The following is a 23,967-nucleotide window of genomic DNA, read 5'->3' on the forward strand; positions in this document are numbered from 1 at the left end:
TCAACTTCCCTATAGTAACATAAGTAGCATGTTGCCTAACAGGTAACTGAGACTTTCTGCAAAGGGTTATGCTAAGGGAAACATTTTACCAGTTTGAAAGGCATTATGTTTGCCGCCTTCTGAAAGGAAATCCAACCATAAATACATCCATTTTACAACACCATATCTTTCAATCCTCAGAACAGGGCAGGAGGGATTATAAAAGCTTGTTTAACCTTCATTCTGTTCCACTCTACAATCTGCCAGCTGAGGTAGCAGCCTTACAAAAAGCTGTCACTCGGCTGTTCACTGCTCGAGCTCTGCCCGACTCCAGCTCCCATACACACACTAGTGTTTGGCTTCTATTAGTTGGTATTTTAATAGTTGACCTTAATGCAGTAACAACATGATAGACAAAGTTGCAATTCAAATGCCAAATCATCCATTTTGAATCACTAAACTCATCACGTTTATCCCACACCCCACCTGACAGGAGAATGAAGTAATTACCCAAGATTTGTCCTCAGGCTAACACTAGTTCATGTTGCACTGTAGCTGCTCAAAGGCAACATCCTCTAACTGATTGAACTGAAGTTTATTTACAATCTATGGTTGCCTCTCAACTGAAGATAAATGAATACCAGTCTATTTTCCATTCACACTCCTGCAAGAAACATGCAGTTTATACGAGTGCCTACACGTTGGCTTTATTCCTTCAAAATTGGTTTTGAAAAAACATCATAGGTGTTAGAAGACTCTTTACACCAACAAAAGCAGCCACTTGTTTGTCCTTTTGCTTATCTGTTAAGCCTCTTTTTGCACTTAAAAGTTGTAATTAAAGCAAACAACCCACCCAAGAGGTAATGAAATGCAAATTGGATGGATAATTTCAAAAGGAGAACAGAAACAGCAAACAACCTAAGCAAGGGGCAACCACATAATTTTGTCATCATAAAAAAGAAGGGAACTTGAACACACAGCAATTTACAGTTAGTACCACCACGGACACTGTTGCCGCCCTACACCTAGGTGCTGTTACATTCCTACCTTTGAACCCTGGAGACAGAAGCAGGAGCCCAGGTGGGCAGCTAGAACAGTTCTGGTTTTATCCATTGGCGGAAGAGTGCTCTTCACCACAAAATATCCCACCACCCACAAAAGTTTGTTTCTGAGGTCTGGACCCACTCCAGTTGAATTCCACATATCCCTACAGAAATGAGCAGCAATACTAAATGCAGTCTACTGCACTAGTGAAGGCTACAGTGAATTATAAACATTTAGCAGCTGATACAGGCATTTCTCCAGCCTGCAGTCGGGCATTAAACCACAAGGGACACACTCATAACTAAGTTTTAAGTTCCCTAAAGTCCCAGAAGCCCACCAAGCGCAAAGAAGTTGCTTTTCCACAAGCATTTTTCCTTCCATTAATGATTACGAGGAAGTTACTCACTTTCAAGTAGGGCTTAAAAAGAAACTATCCACTGATAATAATTAAATTGGCAATATTTTCAGTGTTACTTGCATCAAGAACTTCAGCTTCTTTAAGAGCAATACAACCCAGATCCCATCTTTCACCACCCAATAAAGATTACAGCATTTGGGACAGTTAATTTACTGTAAGAGTTGAGAACAAGGCAGGACAAAAATCTCTGCTGTGCAAGTTTCAATCCCCAAAAAAACATCACTAAAGTAGAACTAGACAGGAGCATGATATCAGACAGGCAAAACCCACACAGGAAAACATTATTTACAACTCTCTTCATTGTCTCAGGAGCCACATTTCCTAGCCCCTCACAAGACATTTCCACAGTCCAATGCACAAGTCTTGCTTAGCATTAGCAGCATCGATCAGGGAAGAACTGGATGAAGAGGACTGCAAGGAGGCTCTCCAGAAGGATCCTGTTTACCTACTTCGTCTCCCTCCCCCTAAACATTCATTCTACTGCCTCACAAAGTCAGCATAATTAGCAATCCAAATGCATAAAAAAGCTTAATGGAAAGCTCGCCAGATGACTGACACCATGAAGGTATTGAAGATTAATACTGCATCTTAGACTACCTTTTCTTTCAAGCACCTGCATAATACACAGGCCAAACAGCGGAAGAACAACACAGCCAAAGTGGAATTTTTATCTAAAATGCAAACCTTCTTTAGTGAGACACAAAACCAATCCAGACAATCTCTGAAGCTGGAGTCTGTCTCACAAAAGATACTGCTTTAACAAATGAACTAAAATCTCCTGTTCCTGTCTACCTAAAAACGAATGACTTGTAGAATTGGAGAACATTCTCAGATATCATCCAGTGCCAGTTATGTAAGAACAAATGAAGGCACTATTCCTGTAAATGATGTGTCAATACATGAAGACCTGACTAGTCAAAACACAGTCCACCTGAAGTACAAGAGAAATTTGTTAAGCCCAGAGACCGATTATTACTTCCAACAGCTGAGTATATGGTGCCCTCTCTTTGCCCTCATCCAATAGCAGGTTTCATCCATAAACATTCAGGTTTTGTATGACCTTTGTTTCCTCCTTGGTGAATGAAGTTCTCCAACTATGCAACTTGGAAGAACAGTATGAAAATTAAGAGAAAACAATGGCAGAAAAACTCAGGAATGAAACTGTAAATGATACAGGAGAGAATGGTGACAAAGAACAAGGTAAGAAGAGAGTGAAGGCAAAGCAAATGGCCTGGTTTTTTTTTAAGAGAAGCAGCAGAATGAAGATGTGATCTTAAACTTAATAAAGACAAGGCACAATACAGCCCATAATTAGTTCAACAGGAAACACAAGTATTTATTGAGTATACTAGAACTTCAAGCCCTATTTTCATACATCTAGTTGGTAGACCTTGAAGACAAGCACTTCTCATACGATCACGGTAATAGTTTTGATTATACCAACTACATGTTTGAAATAGCTAGGAGTGTCATGTGTATGTAGGTTAGACATAAATGTTGCAAAAACTAGCATTTGGTTCATCTACTGCAGAGATGAAGAGGGTCTAAAAGGCTACCATACAAAAAAAACGTAAACCAACCCAAGCAACCTAACTCGGTTGTATCATCACCTTTACTGATTGACACATCAATGACTCGGCAGCAGAAAACCACCTACTAAAAGAAACAATTTCAGTTATGCTACCTCAGTGAGATGACCTACACGTTTCCTTTGTTAGATGTTGCATGTTTAAGTACTTCAAAGAACTGCCTTAACAACAAACTAAATTTCTTTAACATACCGATCCCAAGCATCACCTGCCCCTAACAGAATATTCCTTTCCTCCAGAAAAGGCTATACTTTGAAAGGCCTACTGCAATTACGGTTTGCTTAACAAAAAAAAAAAAAACACAAACCAAAAAAACCAACATTTGTGCATAAGTTCCAGTTGTCCACTGTACAGCCCACTCTCATAACATAATATAGTTCTACCTCAGACTTGAAGGAATAGAAGGATTCATTGATAGGGGATCTAAAATGAAGTGCTAGGAAAACCAAAGTAAGAAATAGGTATTTCAACCTAACTTAAGGCAGTTCTGGAAAGCAGTGCACTGCTGCTTCACACCTATTAAAAATTAGAATCAGTTTTCCATGCTGCCTGCTTCCTTCCCCGTAAAGGTGTCCTGGCTCTCTTCTGCTTTGAAAGGGCAACTCTAAAGGAGAAGACTGTTGAGACCCATCGTAAGAAACTTATCTCCAAGAAGTTTTACAAGTAACCAGAGCAATCAGTAGAGTCTAATAATGTTTCCGGTATACCTATCACTCCAATATACATATGCATTAAAGACATAAATAGCAACAGGAATATCAGGAACTATATTTAATAAAAGGCTACCGGGGTAGATGAGATCAATTCTGGCAGTCCAGTCATCTTTAGACTGAGAAAAGCTTTCAATTGGCTAGGGTACGCAGACACAAAAATATGATTAAAAAGTCAGGGTTTATTTCCATTTGTCAACTGCAAGTTAATGAACTATGAAAAATACTAGTTACCCGTTATGTAAAAGCTAATTTGGGTATCAAACCTAGAAGTCTATCACTTAAGTTTACATATTAGTAACACAAATCCGTATTGCTTTAAGCAAGCAAAGTAAACCCACTTTTTTCAAATCAAAATTCTATAGCAGAATTACTGCAATGAATACATATTACTACTCAATTTGTATGCAAAAACACAGTACAGTTAAAAGAGTATTTTTTTAAAAAATAAACATGAGAGAGGGAAAAAATCCCATTTAAATTTGTAACTGTACATACATAAACATCTAAACAATACATCCTGGGGCTAAGTGTTTTCACATTACTACCATGTAAAGTCTTAAGCTCTCATCTTGAGGCCCCAATGTCTCTTAACTTTTGCTTCTCCATTAAAAGAAACAAAAGTGAAAAAGCACCTTGCTCTGCGAAGAGCAGTCGAAGGAGAGAACCCACTGAACTGCTTCAGAAGCATTTCACATCTGTCTACAAACACACTGAATTAAAGTCAACAAAGCACGGTAACTTCCAGTGTTGTGGTAAGTGTTAAATAAAGTCTGTTGTAAATGACTATGATCAAAACTCATCTTCACTACCATGTCAGACAACAGTAATCTCCGATTACCTTTCTATGCTTTGCTCTTGTACTCAGTATCATCCTTTGTGTTTTGCAAAAGCCAAAACAAGCAAGAACTGAAGCAATTTTTATTGCATGGATAAAAGTTCAAAGACTATAATAATATGTTGAAATAATGTAGAGCTAAGTATATATATTTCATGCATGTATCTAAACTGAGGTTTTAAATTATAATATTCAATATAAAACACATTTAGATCATAGCTATTTGAACATAAAGTACATGTATCTAAAACAGAGATTATGCAATAACCTATTTTTAATATACGATTTACTTGGTGTGATAAAGCGCAATATGGAACATATTGCTTTAAGTGGCAGGCACCTTACTGAAAAAAGCATCCACAGAAGCCAAACTATCAACTGAACGGTTTACTCACCTCCTGAGCTAAGCAGACTAGAAAATGCTTATTTCATTTAGAGCTCTAAAAACATGGCACAGGACTGCAGCATAGGTAACTCTTTGGAAATAACACATCATCAAGAATAGATGTTGCCTCTCCATCACACACTCGGCACCAAGAAAAATCTGGTTAAATATATGACAGTTCAAATTAAGTAACACGTGACAATCCACATCTAAGTGAAATATAAGAAGCTTACTACTCAAAGACTTTTGCAAATCAATGTTATGCTTGGTGTTTTTCAAAGAGGTACACTTGCCTGAAATCCAAGCTCTTGTTTCTGGGACACTTTCAAGACAGAGGAAAGACAAGGGCAGAGTATACATAGAATTGAGTTTGAAAGAATACCTCAAGAGAACTGGTTAGAATACCCCAGGCAGCAGTGATTTTTAATTTGTAACCACTGTCAACCTGGATCTACTACTGCAATCATTACCCAAGTGGAAACCAACTAATGGATACCAAACAACATGCAAATATACCAAACATTGTATTAGCTTACAGGACACCGCTCCACAAAGTTAGAAGCCCTCTGAAAGACTTCCAACTCCCAGGAAACTGAATCACAGAAGTTTATGTAGCCAGGATGCTGATGCAGACTTTGAAGAATTACCCACTGTAGAGACAGAAGAATCTCAAAGTTGATAAGCCTAAAGAGTATACAGGTGGTCCCCCCTAATAACAGAAGTGGGAAGGTACCCCTCACCTTTTCATTGGAAAGGATTTACAAGTTAATTTGCAGAATTTCCTTCAGTTTTCTGCAACTTTGAGTTCCATCAAGGATATAAAAGCAAACTTTAAAAGATAGAATGCTTTCAGTTTAGGCTTCCTGCTGACTACCAATTCTACTGGCATGCTTATAAAACTGAAAGTCTGTTTAAGCTGAAATTACAATTATCTTTTAATTTTTACATCTGTTGGTATTATTAGTTTCAAGTGTCAATTGCATTTTAAAGTAGATGCTTTGCCAATATATTTGGAAGTGTTACACAACTGCAAAACTTCATGATTAAAGTAAAATGCCTTGAATATGGACTTCAAGATCATCCACATACCAGTCAGACCCAAGACACATGGAAAAGAATGATACTGTTAATTAATGGATGAACTTTAAGCCAATTCCACATCAAGATGGACAAGATCCATCAGTCCCATAATAGAAAAGAAAAAAAATTATTTAAAGCATACTGAAAATTTCACCTCCACCCTGTCTCTCAACACTTCAAGCCAAGTCAAGTCAAGCTACTCTGAGAAAGCAACGGTAATCCATGCTGTTGGAAGACAGAAAAGGATACTGTAAGAAGAAAGAACAGTTTAACCATCATCTGTTGTATCACAGTCTGACAAAGAACAGTAGTAGACCACAGCTACTTCAGGAAAGTTTGAGGCACAATCCACAGGCGCCCTATTTACCAGCAAGATTAGGGTTTACCAGTTTGAGAAAGGGAAGTCACACTCCTTGTACTGGCTCAAAATCAGAAGCAGATTGACGAATGTTTTCAGTATAAACAGCAGCTTTAACATGCCTTATACCCATTTCAGCAAACCCCTAAAAGCTAGTCCAGTTTTGTCAGAGATTTTCACTTTCCAAGTGGAAACCTGGGAATGAGTAAGCCTTTCAAGAAACATTTGATAAGTGACCGCAAATAACACTCAAAGGTTTGAATGTAGAGACACAAGACAAACTATTTTCATACAAACATTACAAAATCATAAAAAAAATTTTAGGATGAGAGCAATATCACGACAACTTCTGATCCAACCCTGTCCTCTAAGTAAGGCTACATTTGACACTATGTCATTCAATATATAACCTCTGTCAATCACAAGCAAAGTACCTGTAGTAATTTACTCTCTTAAACACACACACACACACACACATCACACTTATGGTTCCAGTGTTCTGGGGATAAAGCAAATATCAAAAAACAAACAAATGGTTGTTACTTAAATGCTAGAATTTCACCAAGCTCCTTTACACATCTGAGAAAAACCACAAAAGAGAATAGGTGATGAACTGTAGGAACACCTTGCACACCGAGTCTAAGTTAAAAAAAAATAATTATCACACCAAAACACAACCCTGAGTAACAGATATTTCTTTACTGTTGATAATGTGTATCACTGAACATCAGTACTTAGAATCTAAACCTTCTGCAGACAAGGACAACCAAATGTTGTCCCTGCTTATTAAATGAAGTTATTAGTAGAAGAGAACTTAAAAGGCAGGAGAAACGTGCCACATTTTCTCAAAACTTCTGCTATTTTCCTTCTCGCATCATGCATCTTAAATTTCTCAACTTGGGTGTACCTTCCCCCCCGCATCATTCTTGGTGTATATGGTTACAACACACTAGATTCACCCTGTGGAGTTTATACCAACAAAATGAAAGCGTACATAGACTGCAATTTTCAAGAAGTGTTAAATATAAATGATTTACAAATCTAACAGATGTTTTGCAGATTAAGACAACACAAACTAGAGAATGGATGCAACAGTCCATTATTTACCCTTATTCTTTTTGAGTAGAAAGGTCCATGAATAAATCAGGAAAAATACAGGATTCAAGAGTTGCCAAGAAAGCAAGCCATAACTGAAAACTGCTGCTAGAATTATAAGAACTTGAAGCTGTCTATAAGAGTTTATTTTCATCATATAATGCTGCAGGAAGGCTTTCCTCCTCTTCCACAACCAAATCCCAAGATATAATTTCAAACACCTGTCTACTAGCAATGTACTGGGCATCTTTTGGGTATCTAAGATCAGAAAACAACTTTTTGCTCTCCCCTTTCCCCTCAAAAGCTATTGTCACACACAAGTGGAAAGGGAAATAGCTTAGAGAAAAAGACAATAGGAAGGCACGTGTCCATCACATCTGTAGGATTAGAAGGAAAATTTTAGTCAAATGAGAAAGCAATAGAAAGTCCAAGTCCTGAATGTTGGCAAAACAACAGAACATAAATTTAATCCCCCTTGTGTCCTTAATCTTTGGGAAGGGGAAAAAAAATGCAGAAATAATTATCCTCTCTCCAGAAGAGCAAACTAAAAACTAGGACTTATTAATCCTACATTTTAAGGTTTACAAATGCTATGCTCATCAGGTATTTCCTTCCTCCAGGTGCAGAGCAAGATTTACACTAATTCGGAGCCAGCAGGTGGCATTCACATCTCACACACCCTGAGCAAACAGGGTGTTAGGCAAATGCAGGACACGGGCAAGCTCACAAGCCTTATTTAAGCCCCATACCTAACAAGTAGTTTTCAATGACAACTTGTACAAAAGCATGGGATATTAACTACAGTCGTGCATGAAGCATTCTGCTATCCGCTCTGACACAACAGGACAGGATTGCCGCCTGCTGCCTGCCTGATGGCTGCCTGCATGTCCTGCCTCTCCTCAGCACCACTCCATCAGCTATACCCAGAACTCCTCACATCAGAACTTTATCCTAACATACAATAAGGCACGTAAAAGTTTATTACTACTGTTGCCAGTAAGATCACATTTCTAGTTAATGCAACAAGCCTTTAGAGCAACAGAAGTGGGGATACGTGCCTCTTTAGATGATTATTTACTGCGTAAGAATTTTTTTTTTAACTCAGTAGACATGGGCTCCCATTCTCTGCTGATTTTCAAAACTTCCTGTTCAGCTGCTGACAGGTACACAAGACTGCCATTAAAACAGAGAAAATACTTCCTTACCTCAAATAAATGTAGTAATAAAGTCCACTGAACACTGAGGTGCTTGTGTTATCAACTCCTAAATGGACATCCTATTTACAGGAGGTAGGGTAGGAGAAGAAATCAGACCTTTAATACAAACACCACTGACTTCATATCAAAGTCCACAAGAATAAAATGCAAAGTCAGTGCATCATTTCAACAAAGGAAACAGAATGAAATAAAAAGAAAAAACCCAAAACAAACCAAAAAAAGAAACTTTAAAACCAGAAATATATGGGAAACATTTTTGCTTTTCTTTCACCTTGAAGATCAAGTAATTCAGAACATGACTTGAGAAGGCTAAAAGAGTTCACTGGACAGGTTTTTAAAACATTGATTAAAAGAGTCTTCTTCGTACTGTACAGAAGTAGCACCCCCTCACAGCCCTGAAGGGAAAGCAGAAAGGACTAGGAATTATTTTCTTCCAAGTATATGATGAAAACTGTATTAACACATGCAGTGAACGCATCAGCTGCTTTTTGAAGCTATTGAATGAGTAAATGCCAATACAAAACTTCACTTTTGTTAAATAAGAACTGGCAGGTTTAAGATATTGATCCCCCTTCATTAGGAAAGTTTGTAAGATTGCATGAATCTTGAATGCACTTAATGAGATAGTGGAGACAGGTGGTTACTGAAAACTATCTTTCCATACTAGAAATCCCAGTGTTTTCATGTAAATGCAGGCTGAAATGTACATGGGTTTGATACAATCGTACTCCTCCTTTTTTTTTTTGTTCAGTGGAAAAACTTGTTATAAGAATTCTAGGCCTGCCTCTAGATATACTAGACGCAGAAAGAAATTAAATAAAAATGCTGATGCTCTACAAGTTCACATGCTGCTACACAAAACAAACATATAGAGAAAAGCTGATACCCAATACTATCATTCAGTCACTTCCAACCGAAGTCATAAAGTCTGAAATAAAATTTAAGTCTTAGGTATTCATGTAACACCTGTTTTCTGATAATGCTTCAATTTCTTACAGGTAGTAAGTTCTTGGACTATTCCTAGAGTTCATTTACCACTGCATTTCCTGCTCTGAGATATCTGAACAGAGACTCCTATTCATCTACAAGTATTTACTTGTCACCAGCCAAGTATTACAGACCTTATGTCTAGAAACTCAATTCCTGTCCACGCACTCTGAAGAACTCTGCTTTTAGAATTTAAAATTCATCTTCTGGAATCTCATGTAAGAAGCACCTCTGAAGGAAGTCCAAGATCATTATGAATGGAGAGAAAGAAGTGGCTCCACTGCATAAGAGAATCTAGGAGTAATAGCAGAAGCCTTCATATATCACTTCTTCACAGTTCTTACTGTGAAGACTTGCCCCAGGGCCTGTGCTTAAAAACAGGGGAAACTGAGATGCATGCTTCCACTGAAGGCACAACAGAAAAGCAGCAGTTTGCCTGCTACAGATGACCTTTACTGCAAAGTGCTGCAGTAGGTCTGGCTGCATCAGGATCTTCCTCGTACAAGAAAACCTCGGGCAAACGAGGGGATGTTTGGGGTCAATGAGTGCTTAGTATGATATGACTTTTCAGGAGCAAGGGAGAAGCTGGCATCTTCCTTCTTCACATCTATAGACACCCTAAAAGTACAGAAGCATGTTTGTCACCCTACTAACCAGGGAAACAATGTGATTTTTGATTTTGCTATTACAACTTCAGACCTATAAAAGAATCTATGTTACCTAGCACTACATCTGAAGTTGTAATGCCTCCTGGCCTGCTTTGAGACATTTTAATATTTCATACTAGAAGCAAGTAGTTTGCAGATTACATTTTAGTACGCGGCTTCAAAAGGCAAGCTGGTAACACTTCAAACGACAACTGACAAACTTAAAACTTAATTCCATAACATTACCCAGAACTTGGGTTTCAGAAAACGCCTGCTGTTTCAAAAACCAACGACGAAGCTAGGTTCAGGACAAAAGTGCTGGTCCCTAATGGCTTTCCTTTTAGAAAGCATTGAGAACGCTGCTGTTACAGAAAGTTATTAAACAGCTAGTAGTAATGTAAAAGGGAGTCATAAAGGGCATATGACCACGCATGCAGCTTAAGGGGGGGGGGGGGGGGGGCGGGAGAAGCACCGCATTTTTTGCATACCAATTATTTTAAATAATAACCCCAGTCAAATTTCACTTTCCTCTCATGTACTTGTGTAGTCCTTTTATGTCTAGAAAGCAAGCAGTAAGAGGAGGAGGTATTTTCACCTGTAAATAGCAGTTAGATGGTTAACAAGATACATAAGCACCACTGGTGAGTTCCAGACTCCCAAGAACCCCTTGCTGCAGGAAGGCAATGAGAGGAGCAACCCCAGGCCTCACAGTATGGTAAGGCTTTAAGCTATTTTGTGGTAAGAAACAGTCGTCGTCGTCCCTCACCCCTCCAAAAAAAAGGTTATTTAAGAACCATTAAACTTCATTTACTGCAGACAAGGAGCAATCAGATACTAGTAACTACTTCAGGACTGTAATAGCGTGGCTTGAAAACCATTATTCTGAAAAATAAGGTTACCTAGGCAATGTAACACACAAGGCAACGAGAAAAAGCGATCCCAGGGTCTGTACGTCTGTACAAAGCCCGGGATAAATGCTAGCGTTTGCTGCTCAGGTCCTTTCCCCGCGGCAGCCAGGGATGCTGGAGGCCCGACGTGCATCCCAGCCAAGCCAAAAGGATGGGCCCACGTGCTCGCCCCCCTCCGGCTCCCCCATTTTCTCACTCCCAGGGGACAGTACTTTCGTTAGGGGCAACACCGTCCGGCGGGCGGGCGGGCAGCTGCCGGCCCCGGGCAGGGCCCGCTCCCCCCTGCCGCGCTGGGGCCGGGGGCGGGCGAGAGGGGCCGGGAGGGCCTGCCCGCCCCGCCGCGCTCCCTCCACCCCCGCTACAAGGCTCGAGGAGGCGGCTGCCCGTGAGCGGCTGCCTCCGGTCCCCGGGGAGGACGCGGGGGCAGGAGGCACTCGCTCCCGGGCGGACCCACGGCTCCGGCCCCACGGGCGAAGGCGGGGGGGGGGGAGGGGGGGAAGGGAAGGGGGGGGGAGGGGAGGGGGGGAGGGGAGGGGGGGGAGGGGATGCCCCTGCCGTCGCGCCCCCCGGCCCCTCCCCGAGGGCCGGAGAGGCGCAGGGCGCCCTCGCTGCCCCCGTCGCCGGGGCGGGGGGGGAGGGTGTCGGGACGGCTCCCCCGTGACATCTCACCTTTTAGAGAGGTCCATGAGGACCCCAGAAAAAAGCTTCTCTCCCAGCCGGAACGAGACCACCAGGGCGTCCTCGATGATGTGATCCAGGGTGACCCGCACCTCGGAGCCAGGCAGCAGCGGAGCCTCCGCCTCCCCTCCGGCCGGAGCCACGGGCACCGGGGACTTGGGCTCGACAGCGGCGGCATCAGCAGCATCCGGCTCCTCCTCCTCCGGCCGGGACGGCTCCTCCCCGGGCTCCGGCTCCGCGGAGCCCCCAGTAGCCGGCGGGCAGGGCTGCGGCTCCTCCTCGGGAAGTTCAGGGTGCCCAGCAGGCGGCGGGCAGGGCTGCGGCTCCTCCTCGGACTCCGGGCTAGGCGCTCCGCGGTGCTCGGCCAGGGGCGAGCCCTCCTCCGGGGTGGAGGGCGGCAGCTTCTCCGTCCTCTCGGCTTCCGGCTCCCGAGTCCCGGCCGGGCTCCGGGCGAGCTGCACAGGCGGCGGCTCCTCGGCCTCGCCGGGCACAACCTTCCCTCCGTCGGCCTCCTCCCCATCAGGCACCACCGACTCCACGGCCTCGGTGACGGCAGGGAGAGGGTCCGCACCGGCCTCGCTGCCTGGGATAGGCTCCATCTCAGGCTCGGCTTCGCCAGCCCCCCCATCGCCCGGCACCGCTGCAGTTGCTGCCGCCTCCGCAGCCATGGCCGCCATTTTCTCTGCTGCTTCACCGCCGCCTCCCTCCAGCAGCGGGATCGATAACCACGGCCTTCCCCGCCCGCCTGGGAGGGAGAGCCCGCCCCCTAGGCTCGCATCCGGCAGCCTATTGGCGGGCGCCGTGCATATTCCTGCTTCTACTGGAGAGCGGAGTAGTCCGTCAAGCCGAGTGGGAACTTCTCGTTGGCCAGCGGGGACTTCATTCAATGAAGAGTCGGGAAGAGGAAGAAGGGGCGTGGCTTAGCACTTTACAGGCCGTTAGTGATTAGAGGGGCCGGGCCTCCAGGGCTGCTCCGCTATCTCATTGGTGGCAGGAGGAGCCGTTCCCGTGGGAGGCCGGTAATTGGCGGCGCCAAACGTCTGTTAGGGGGGAGCGAGGCAGGAGCCGCGCGGTGGCCGGCATGCGCGCTGCGGGCAGGCGGCCGGGAGAGGGCGTGAGGGAAGATGGCGAGGGCAGGAGGGTGGCGCCGGGGGGGCAGGGTCGGTCGGTCGGTCGGTCGGTCTGTCCGTCCTGTAGTGGCATCCCCGGGGGGGAGAGGCTGTCTCTGCCTCCCGGCTGCTACTGCACCGCGCCCGTCGCCGCGCGTGTGCAGGCCGGGGGGGGCACTGGTCTGTGGCGCCACCTGCCCCTGTGCGGTGGCGGTGAGCGGGGCCCACGCTGAGGGGAGGGGGGTGGGTGAAAACCTGTGGTGAGAGAGAGGGAAAGCGTGAGGGAGGCAGCGGGCCTGGTGTCCTTTGTGAAGTAAATCAACACGTTAAACAAGTGGCGTGAATTTGGTACAGCGGATAAAGGTGAAAAGCGCAGAGCTGGGAGGAAAAGTGTTAACCTCTTCCCTGGAGATGTACTGAATCGGTTGCTACTGTGTGGGCATTTTTTCCCCGCAGGTAGGAAATCTGGTATTTCCTAAAGAAAAAATAATGAAGAAAAGAAAGGTTTCAGTCCATGTATGATTTTACATTTTGGGAGCCCGAGCCCTTTGTAGAAAGGAAGGATTTGTTGGAAGGATGGCTGGGTAAAGAAAAGTAGATCAACTGGAGGCAGAAAGACAAAAGTGATGTTAAAGCACGAATGGGTTTACTGTTCCTAGTGCTATTATCAGAGCTATACTGTGCGGCAACAAATGAAATTTTCTGAGAAGTGAAGAGTCAAATCTTACGGATTGTCTTTAAAAATAAAGTATTTTTTTCTTTCACGTTAGGGACTTTTATTGGCTGGCTTCAAAATTACTACCAACCATATGATTAGAATAAAAATGGAGCTACACTGTGGGTTGTCAGGTAGAAAACTTAAAAATAATGGGCATGAAGAAGTAAGGAAATTTTTGCAAGGTGTATGAGGAAAAAAACCTTGATCAGATTTAAGGCCTGGTACTACACACACCTTTTTTTTTTTTCCTTTTTTTTTTTTTTTCTCTTCATAGTAGGAAAAGTGAGTTATATGTAGTTAAAGTACTACAGTAATGCAAAGATGATTTTTTTTTTAATAATATTAAATGAGGACATGGAATAAATAGTCTTCTGTAACACCAAAAAAGTAATGTATAAGTATGCAAGTAAGACATGATCTTGCAAGATTCTAGTTGTGGGCTTTTAGTAATAAAGGCATGATTAACCTACTCTGTCCTGATCATAGTTGTTTAACTTACCTAACAGACATAAAGACTCTTTCTTTTGTATCTGATACTGATTTACTTTGCATGGTGAGCATAATGTTTGCATTATTGATGGTGTAAAGTGTGTAAGGAACATGTGGGAACATCAGGAAGAACAGCTAGACACATTTCTTGGAGACAAATATATTTGAAATATAGTTAAAAGAATTTGCTAATGATTAAACTGCTTAATTTTTGTATGTTTTATTACTACATCTGTTAAATCAATGGTTTGATAGTGTGGATGGGTAGAATAGAATAGGTTTATTGGGGAGGGAGCAGTAGATACTGAATTACAAATGTATTTTTTTCCAGCCATGTTTGCAGCTTTGTCAGTCTGTATCACAGAGAAACAGCAGATGGATACAGCGTGTGATCTGTGGCTTAAAAAGAATCAGATTTGGTGAGCTTTTCCATAACTACCTACCATTAATATTACTTCCTAAGTCATTTTGTTAGACCATATTTGTAAAAGATCTGTATTCTGTATCCTGAGGCCATAATGCTTTGAAAGATGGCAGCTGTCTGAGCGCCCCTAAGGCTCAATGTGTTCTTTGGCAGAATTCTGGAGAATAACGAGAAGATTTGTGTTGCTACTGAGTTACCTTCATTTCAAAGCTATCCGTGTGGAAGGATTTCAGTTCTAATTCAGATCTGAGATTACAGGTTTTCCTGTATGTTCTGCCAAGGAGAATGCAGTAGTGGCTCTGGAAGGTTCACCGAAGCTGCAAATGATTCGTAAAGAGTTCTCAACTCAAAGAAGCCTGGTCTAAAAGAAATAGTCATAGAAGTGGAAGGAGGACTCTGCTGTTCTTCCCTCTCATTATTTTTGTTATGTGCGATTATGACAACATATGACATATAGAAAATAAACATTTGTTTCCCAGAAACCTTTTACCTTATTCAGACAAGTAGTAGGCTAGATTAAAGAAACATATTAGTGAAGATCGTTCATACATAGCACTAAAACTGTCTTTACGCTGCTCTCCTACGCAAAGAATTTCACTGTGCTTGGAGGTACTCCAGCTGTATTTCAACAGTAGACCAAACCATACTCCGCATGCACAGGATTGTTCTGTACATTAGAAGTATGGTTTTGTTGTTACTGTTTTAACACTAGTAGTAATCTATTTATTTACCCCAAGACTAATGTGAGGAAAAGGCATCACATTAGCTAGAAGGGCTCGTAGGGTACAGGGATATGTATTGTCATATATTCTGTACTATTTTTTGTAATTTTTTTTTTTTTATCAGGACACCTAGTACTATATTCCAAAAGCTTACAAACACTTGCACTCAGATAAATGTTTGCAAAATTGCCAGACAGCTTTCACGCAGGGAAAGCCAGAACTGTCATGGTCCTTACTATAAAACAGCATGGCTTGTGTAGATACTAAGTGATTTTGATTGTGCTAGCCGGTCAGTTCAGTTAGCCACAGTTCATTTCTCTGGTGCTGCTGTGCCATGGCATAGAAGGGCAGCAGTAAATTCTGAGACTACAAGAAATTGCAACTAGTACAAAGAGGCTACTCACTTGAGCTGATGGGATATTGAGATCCAGTAGCTCAGCTCAGCAGGCCTTTTGTTATGTTAAGTTCAGACTAACATAGAGGATGGGCATAAAATGGAAGATTTCCTCTTGTAAAACATCAGTGAGGTTAATGCTTACTGCAATCCACCTTGTTGTAGGTGTTGCTCAGGCAGACCATTACCATTAAAATGCTGTCATCTTTACATCTACTAGAGTCCCCAGCAATCCTTATGCTGGGCATGGGAGAGAAATTTGGGTGTATGGCTTGTTAATGCTCTGAATTGTTTCTTTGCAATAACAGGAGATTATGTGCTTGACCCAAGTGGTTGAAACTACTAGGGGGTCTTAAAATAGAATGTAAACAGCTCTTTTGCAGTATCATTTGCATGTTGAAAGGTGCTATATGTGCTTTTAACAAGGGCTAAATAAGGACATTTATATACTAGTGTAATGGCCAACAGAAATATGATACCAATAGGTAACCTTTAAATGGAAGTTTACCAACAGTAGGCATGTAGATGCAGGGTGAAACTTGTAAGTTTAACAAAAAAGTGCTGGCTATATAATTTTTTTTCCCTCCCAAATTCCTATGATCACCATTTAATTTCTGTTTATTTTAAATCTAGCCTTAATCTCTTTAAGATAGGGTTTGTCTTTCTGTGGCTGGTTTGCATAGTGATTGGCATAGCTGGGGTCTTGTTTCTATCCTGGAACCTTTAGAAACTGCCAAAATAAAATGGATTAAGTTAATGGAACAAATTGCACTAACACACTTTCTGTAGATTAAAACAAGTCTCTGTGCATTCAGCAAGTGGTAGAAAGGACAGAAGTAGAAAGAAGAAAATATGAATTTGAGAGAGGAACTGATAGAATTGAAGGGAATAAAGTTATGAATTTCAAAGCAAGAAAAGAGCAAAGCTCTGTGAAGATGTGTTAACAGCATATTGGTAGGCCGGATAGCTGGAGAAGTTGTAATAAGTTTGGGTTGAGTGAGTGAACAGATGCGATGTGGCTGCATGATGCCTATAAGAAGTAAATATGATTGTATCTGGATGTATGGTTATACATGGGTGAAATAATTGTTTCCATGTGTGGAAGTAAGGATGCGGTAAGGATCGGGTCTGGCAGACTTGACTGTTCAAAGGCCTGAGCTGTTCAGTATTAGTGATACTGATTTGTTTTGTTCTGTCATGACCAAAACGTGTTATTGCACTCACCTAAAGAAACTCTTGAATTTTGTGAATTGTCACAGCATGCCTGTGTTTCAATTAATAAATTCATTGGGTCTGGGTGTGTGTAGTTTAAGATGTGTAGTGGTAACATCATTCTCTGGGCACTAAGTTCCATAGAAGTGCACTGTGATGAAAGAGCCAACACAAGATGCAAGGTTGTAATGGAACAATATACATAAATCAAGTATAATCAGGGTTGCAGTGAAGCCAGAGTGCATGATTGCAGCATGTTTACAAATATCAGCTTTCTCAAACCTAATTTAGCTACGAATAGCAGCGGAACTGTGGTAGCAGTCTCTGGAATGGGCTGTACCCTGGTAATTGCCTAGTAGCTGGAATATGTGGTGTTACTGGTATCCAGGCTAGCTGGATCTGTGTAAGTTTACTATGCCTGTTCATGCTGCAACTGATCTGTCTTAGTGTAGGCATATGAAAGCTCTAAACGGGTGTGTAGATTTATAGGGAGTGTTTATAGAGTCTTGGTACGTTAGTAGGTATTTTTCCTAATATCTGGACCAGGGCATAAGAATTTTAGATTAGAGGTTTACAATTTGAAGTTCTACCAGCCTTGCTGAGACTTTGACTCCACACATTAAAGGGATTGTGTTTTATAGACTTCTAATATCTCCAGTCTTTGCTGGCACTTCAGCAACAACACTGAAAAGCATACTTTTCTCTCTGTGTCAATCTGAATCATAGTGGCAATAGCTTCCTGTGACTGCTATAGTGACAACAATTTCTTGTGACCCTGAGGAAAGTCTGAGGGTCTCAGAAAATCTCCACAAGTTAGGATTTAGTGACCACAGTTTTATGCTGTGTTAATAAATCCATTTTAACATTATTATTCAGTGTTTGCAAGGCATGATATGCTATTGTGAAATTTTCAAGGCTTTCCTATTTAAAAAGAAAACGTGTAACCAATGAAAGCCAATGTCTGTAAGTGTTGCAGAAGAATATAAACAAACAAAGTAAGGGTTAAATTACATTTAAGCTCTTTTGAAACTTCATTATTGATTTATTACAGAAAATTTATATGGGCGGAGAAAATAATGTGTCATTCCTGTAATGTTTAGTAACTGATTTTTGTAGCCATATGAATGTAGAACTCGTTTTGTTAGGTTTATGAATGATCATTAAATCTGCCCTGCAATTTGAAAACTTAATTATATGATAAATTTTTTGTGAACAAGAGATGAAGTCAACGATTGGGGCTTTACCTAATGTACATATGGATAATTGATTTAAATCAATTACCGTAGTTGGGGATGTTTTAAAAAAAAATAATTGCAACTGTAAGCGAGTCCTTGGGGCAAAGCACTGGCATTAGCTCCCTGCTCACCTCTCACACTTATTTTATAGTTTTAAAGAAATGCGAGTTTAAAACTGCTTCCTGTTTTATCTTGTAAGCTGGTTTCTGCTATCTTCTGAAATTTGTATAGCTGTAGGTACTGGTGGTATCCATATTGTATCTCCACATATTTTTCTATTCAGATAAAATAAAACAACTTTGAAGATGCAATGCTATTATTGTTTCATATTTTGGCATCTAAAACCTTACCTATAGTTTTGCACGCATACATTATACTCTTATTCAAAGATCTTTCATTATTTAATACACATAAAAATAAATTCATCATGCACTGAAAACTAGGTCTATAGGGTCTTTCAAACTGTGATGGTTGTTACTAAATGGTTATCTTATTGATTGTAACTAATTCTGAGTAGATTAAGTGCCAGTCCTTTTCCCACACATACGCACTAGTCCTCTTCCACAGTTACTTATTTGCAGTATTAAAAGTTGTGGGTGTGGAATGAATTCATTCATTTACATGATACAGTTTTGTAGTGCCCAGCTAGATCAATCAATTTTGCATCTTGGAATCTCAGTAAATCAAAATTAGTCTAAAATGTGACTAAGGCATCCAAGAGCAGAATTTGCAGGGCATCCTTTTCAAAGTATTATCAGGACAATTCACCTTTCGTAGCACTGTGGTCCATAGATGAATCAGTGTACCAGAGGCTGTTGGGCTAAGGACACCACTGTGTCAGCACATGAGCTGCTTTGTGTTCCTGCCAGTTCCTTCTTGCTGAAGCTACAAACCTCATGATGGGCTGGCAGCCCATCTGGCCTCATCTTCATCAAGCATGGCAAGCAGGGAAGTACTACTTCCATTCCTCTGCTTTGATAGACCAGGTGGATTCAGTCTGGGAGATGCTAATTGGTTAACATGGACCTAAATGCCTAAGAAAGTTCATTTTCAATAGCGGTTTAGGTATAGAGGAAGGTATTCACATGACATAATTTAGTGCATAAATTGAATGGCCAGTTTAGGAGCTCTGTTAGCAGATAAAGGAATCACTCTCAGGACAGTGGTTCAGAAAGGGATACTAAACTAGCTCCGAAGTGATCTCAGAAGACCATCTGTCCTTTTGACTATATGGGTACTCTAGTTTCAGAGTTTAAACATGATGTGATTATCAGCTGTATTGCTTTATTCCAAAGAGGTAAGGAAGGTTCTACAAATGTTAACAAGTGTTTGTTTGGGCAGTAAGTGACTGCTTAATCTTTTGAGGCATCTAGCTTAATTTTGTCTTAATTTTGAGTGCTAAGCCTAAGTATTTTTGAAAGCATAAAGGCCTTAGGCTCTGTGGATAATTTTGTATCTAAAACATTTTTGTTTTCAGGGCTTGCATGAAACATAGTGCAATTTCTGACTCTATTCAGGAATCAAATTACTTGTATACATTCTTTAAACAGACTTGTGAGGAAGTGTTTTTCCTCAACAATTTTTTATTAGTTTTCCTTGATGGTTTTAGGAAAGTTTAATTTTCCTGTTATAAAAGAATGTGTTTTACATTTTCTGTGTTCTGCAAAAAGCAGAACTGTAGCTAGTGTGTTCTCTTTGGATGACTGTTAGTGCCAAGAGCAGCACGCTTGGGGACTGTGTTACTAAATTTAAGTCTAGGAAAACTGAAAACTGGTTTCTTCAGATGTTAAGTCTTTTCCTTTCTTCCTGCCTGTTTAAAGATCTCCCTGTCTATGATTTGTAGTGAACAGGGTAGGATATATTATTAGTCAAGTTTTAGGTGATCTTTTAGCCAGAGTCTCACAGTGTTTTAGCATAAATATAAGGCTGTATAAAAAAATCAAATGGAAATAGTTTACTTCAAGTAATCTATACAGTGTTCTTTCCTGTGGGGATGCAAGTCTTTGTATATTTGGATATGGTCAGTTGTTTCTAATTTGTGACTTCTCTGCAATGTACACATTTAAGTTTTTCTGACTTGTCACAAATACTGGTATATGCTCCTTCCTACCATGTCTGGCTGCTGCTTTTGACCTGGGTCGTAAGTCCATTCACAATTGCATATTTTTGCAAGTAAAAACATAGCTTTCAGTTTGCAGAGGATTCATTTATAGGAAAGTCATGTGTGTTCTTGAAGTGTCTAAATAATGAAGCTCCCGAGGTTTGATACGGGGTGGGAAAGCAACTGTGTCTTGCCAGACATTTAGTTGTGTCTTCTGTAGACATTTAGTTGTGAAATTCTGCTGTAGTTCTTCAGATTCCTTTAGGTATAACTTACTGCTCTGGGATACAGTCATGGCTTTCAGCAAACCAATAAATTCTGAAAGCATTTAACTGAGAGGTTGTTTAGTTTTGTCTCCCATGTTAATTTAGCAATTTATACTGTCAATCTTTTAAAGATCTTCCCTGTGGCTGTTAGATTGCAGCTCCTTTCTTCCTTAATGATCTGGATGATAGCACCTCCTTTGACATTTGACCAGTAATTAGTTAATAGATACCTGCTCTGTATTCTCCAAATCTTTACCCCTTCAATTGTAGATTGAAGAGGAAACTTTGAGTGTATGTTTTTTCATTCCTTATTTATGTATTTTGCAGTGAAGTTTATGGCACAGTAGGTGTCAGTTACTCATTGAAATACGGTCCTGACATGGCAAGCAGGACAGGGCCTTACCTGAATTTGAGTAGGAGATCCCTACAGAATACTGAAGTGATTTACTAATTGAGTCAGTAACAGCCTTTTCCTGAATCAGTACTAAATCAGCATCCTACACCGAGTAGCGGCTCAGGTAGCAGAGGACTTGCTCACAGAAACTTTTATAGAACAATTCCCTGTTCGGATTGAGTAGGGCGTTCCTTAGGGAGGCTTTGCCATGCAACTTGCAACTTTCATAGTTCGGTTGTTAACTGTTACTGTGTTTCACAGATACTGTTGCTGCTGTGGCATAATCTTTTCAAGCTGCCCAAGCACCTGTAGAAGTGGCCTTGATGCTTATTGGTGCCACAGCTGTCAGTGTGGAGAGCTCTGCAGTTGTGCCAGTTCTACTTGCTGACTGACTTCTTTTACTTTGCAGTGCAGAAGAAACAATTCCAGGACTTGTTGTAAGGGCTTGTCGTTGCTAATACCAGTGTGTTACTTGGCCTTAGCTTGCATGGCCTCCTTTGAATGGCTCTCTTTGTACCTGAAGATTTGCTCTAGAGCAAAACTCACTTTTCTCTCTCTCTCTCTTTAAAGTAATTATCCAAGAATGAAGAAAATAATTCCTTCAAGGAAGCTGTTCCAGAATAGGGATTAGGGAGTAGTCTTTGGAGTGTCCTGGAGGTGCTGTCTTTGACTTGGAATGTAAAATAAGCAACTGAAGTTCTCCTGGTACTTTTCCTAAGAGTTAGGTTATTAGTCTTGATGACTTGGGCATTTTTGTTTCTGTGGTGGTGTGGTTTGTGTGTTGGGTTTTGTTTTGGGTGGGGTTTTTTCCAGTTAAAATGAATGCAGTAGCCTTAGGTATTTAAGTTGCAGCTGAAATGTGTGAGGTTCTGCTCTGGAACAGAATTGGGTTTCAGTGACTTTCCCACCTGAGATGAAAGTTCAGAAGCTGCTTTTTGGCTTTAATCCCCTGCCAACATGTCCTCATAAAGCCATGATAATGATTTTCTTAGAATCACTAGGATACTTCAGGATCACCCAGAGATTCATCTATAAAAATGACAGGTTCTGCAAGATTTAATGTTGCTTTATATCTCAAGCAATATAAACCAACTTCTTAGGATCTATGTCTTCCTTCCTTAGCTCCTGAATTCCAGTCAGGAATGTCTAATTTAGTGAATTCTATGTGTTATGCATGGACATTTAGGTATTCTTTAGGATGAAAGGGGCTATTTGTAACTAAGATTGTGTAAGAATTTACATTCTAAGCTCTAGTTCTTAATACTTCAGGACACCTATGGGAGAGATTTTTAGATTTTTGTTGAAAAATATTAAGGGAATAAATGAAAATGAAGGAATGGTTAATTTATCAAAAGCCAAATGCTGTGTAGCTCTAAGTCTCAATAATTCCAGCTGGCAAAGTAAAATTGCAGTGCAATTAAATGATCAGAAATTGTATTTCAAGTAATGCAATATGTCTTATGAATATTTGATATATAAGTGAGTTTCAGAATATAATTGAGACATTTTTATGGCTAAAGGTATGAAAAATGAGTGATATGGTACTGAAAAATGCAACCAGGTACTTAAATGCTATCTATACAAATATGTATTAAGAGACAAAAGATGTGTGTGCAAACTTACTTTTGGCATTGCCTGACTTCTATTCTTACCCATGCAACTACTGTCTTTTCTTGCATTTCTTTGTTTGTAAATTAAGGTACAAATATAATTATTTTTTCTATAAATATATTATCTAGATCCATTAATTTCTGTTCAGTCTCTTTTAATTATTTTAAGAATGCTGTTTGTGAAACAGCTCCCTTGGAATGTTTGTGACAAATAAACAAGACAAGTCAAATATTTGGCAGGAATGTATTTAATATGATTTTAAAATATTAGAACTATGAATTTAAAATATTAATATGTATTTTAAGTCATAAGGAGAACAGCAAGAAAATATACTATACAAATATTTCCTGGAAATTTCCAAGTAAGCCAAATCTTTCAAATACCTTTTAACTCATCATTAGTTTATTTAACATCTTGTAGGTTTGGTTGTCTCTTATCAGATCACATCTAGGTTGATTTTCTTATGGGATGAGCACAGCAACTATATTTTTTTTGCACCAGAAAATGCGAGTTGGAAGTATTTGAGCAGCACCTCTGAAAACCATATTTATTGTTTACTGCTAGTCACCTGTGTTTTGGGAGAAGAAATGGTACAGAATGTCAGGGCACCTGAGAAAAGCAATGATCAAGTAATAGCTGATATTTGGCTGACACATTAGACTTCCAGTTATAAGTACTAAATATTATTATTTAATGGAGGATTCTGCACATTATTATCTTTTGGTTTAAAATATCTGACAATATATTTGTTTAGGATTCTTCACAGAGTATTTTTGTTTAATAATAGTTGTTTGCAGAGTGTCAATTAGATGTTAAATAATTCTTTTGTTGCTGAAGAAGTCTGTGCTGCTGCAGGTAAAGAAATATCTAGCAGGTTCACTGTCCTTTTGAAATCTGGAGTAAATTTGTATTCAAATTTGTGTTTAATGAAATAATAAAACAGCAAAGACGGGGACAAAAAGTGTCCTATGTGGATAGGACATATAGCCAGACCTGTTGCAAGTTGGGTTATGTTTGATTTTGTGAGAGAATAGGCAGCTGGTCAATTACTTTGCATACATGTAGGGGAGGCCAGGGAAATTACTCATGGAAGCGGAAAGAAAATGTTTTCAGAAGGATGTAACTGTCACTTCGTTAGCTTGTGTAAGAATGAGCATTGAAGAAGTTTTCTTTTGTCTTAACTGAACTAAGGTGGGGAAAAAAACTACCTTGATAAGCAAGTTGAAAAGAGGATTGAGAGTTTCACTTACCTCTTTTGATTTCCATTTTTCTCTTTTACTAAGCTCTTATACTACCTAATTCACCTGGGACTGATAAACCAACTTGTAAATTATATAGGCGTATAATTAAGTAACACTG

General features: G+C 40.4%; 2 protein-coding genes across 9 annotated transcripts in view; one reads left to right on the forward strand and one right to left on the reverse strand.

Moving 5' to 3' along the window:
• PWWP2A (PWWP domain containing 2A) overlaps window positions 1-12,700 on the reverse strand; it is a 43,868-nt gene extending 31,168 nt beyond the window's left edge. For all 4 annotated transcript variants that reach the window (XR_005105795.1, XM_037397897.1, XM_037397896.1 and 1 more), the window contains exon 1: window positions 11,925-12,700. Coding sequence is in view for 3 of the 4 variants with exons in the window: in XM_037397897.1 (XP_037253794.1) it covers window positions 11,925-12,610 (686 nt within the window). In the remaining variant the exon portion in view is untranslated. The remainder of the gene's footprint in view (window positions 1-11,924) is intronic.
• Window positions 12,701-12,864: 164 nt separating this feature from the next.
• FABP6 (fatty acid binding protein 6) overlaps window positions 12,865-23,967 on the forward strand; it is a 45,926-nt gene continuing 34,823 nt past the window's right edge. For 2 of the 5 annotated variants that reach the window (XM_037397905.1, XM_037397906.1), the window contains exons 1-2: window positions 12,865-12,952; window positions 14,581-14,668. The gene's annotated coding sequence lies outside the window, so the exon portion shown is untranslated. Of the gene's footprint in view, window positions 12,953-13,026; window positions 13,499-14,580; window positions 14,669-23,967 lie in introns of those variants that run through there. The other 3 variants (XM_037397902.1, XM_037397903.1, XM_037397904.1) reach the window with 2 other exon arrangements.

The sequence above is a fragment of the Falco rusticolus genome, chromosome 8, assembly GCF_015220075.1.
Source record: "Falco rusticolus isolate bFalRus1 chromosome 8, bFalRus1.pri, whole genome shotgun sequence".
In the NCBI taxonomy this organism is placed as follows: domain Eukaryota; kingdom Metazoa; phylum Chordata; class Aves; order Falconiformes; family Falconidae; genus Falco; species Falco rusticolus.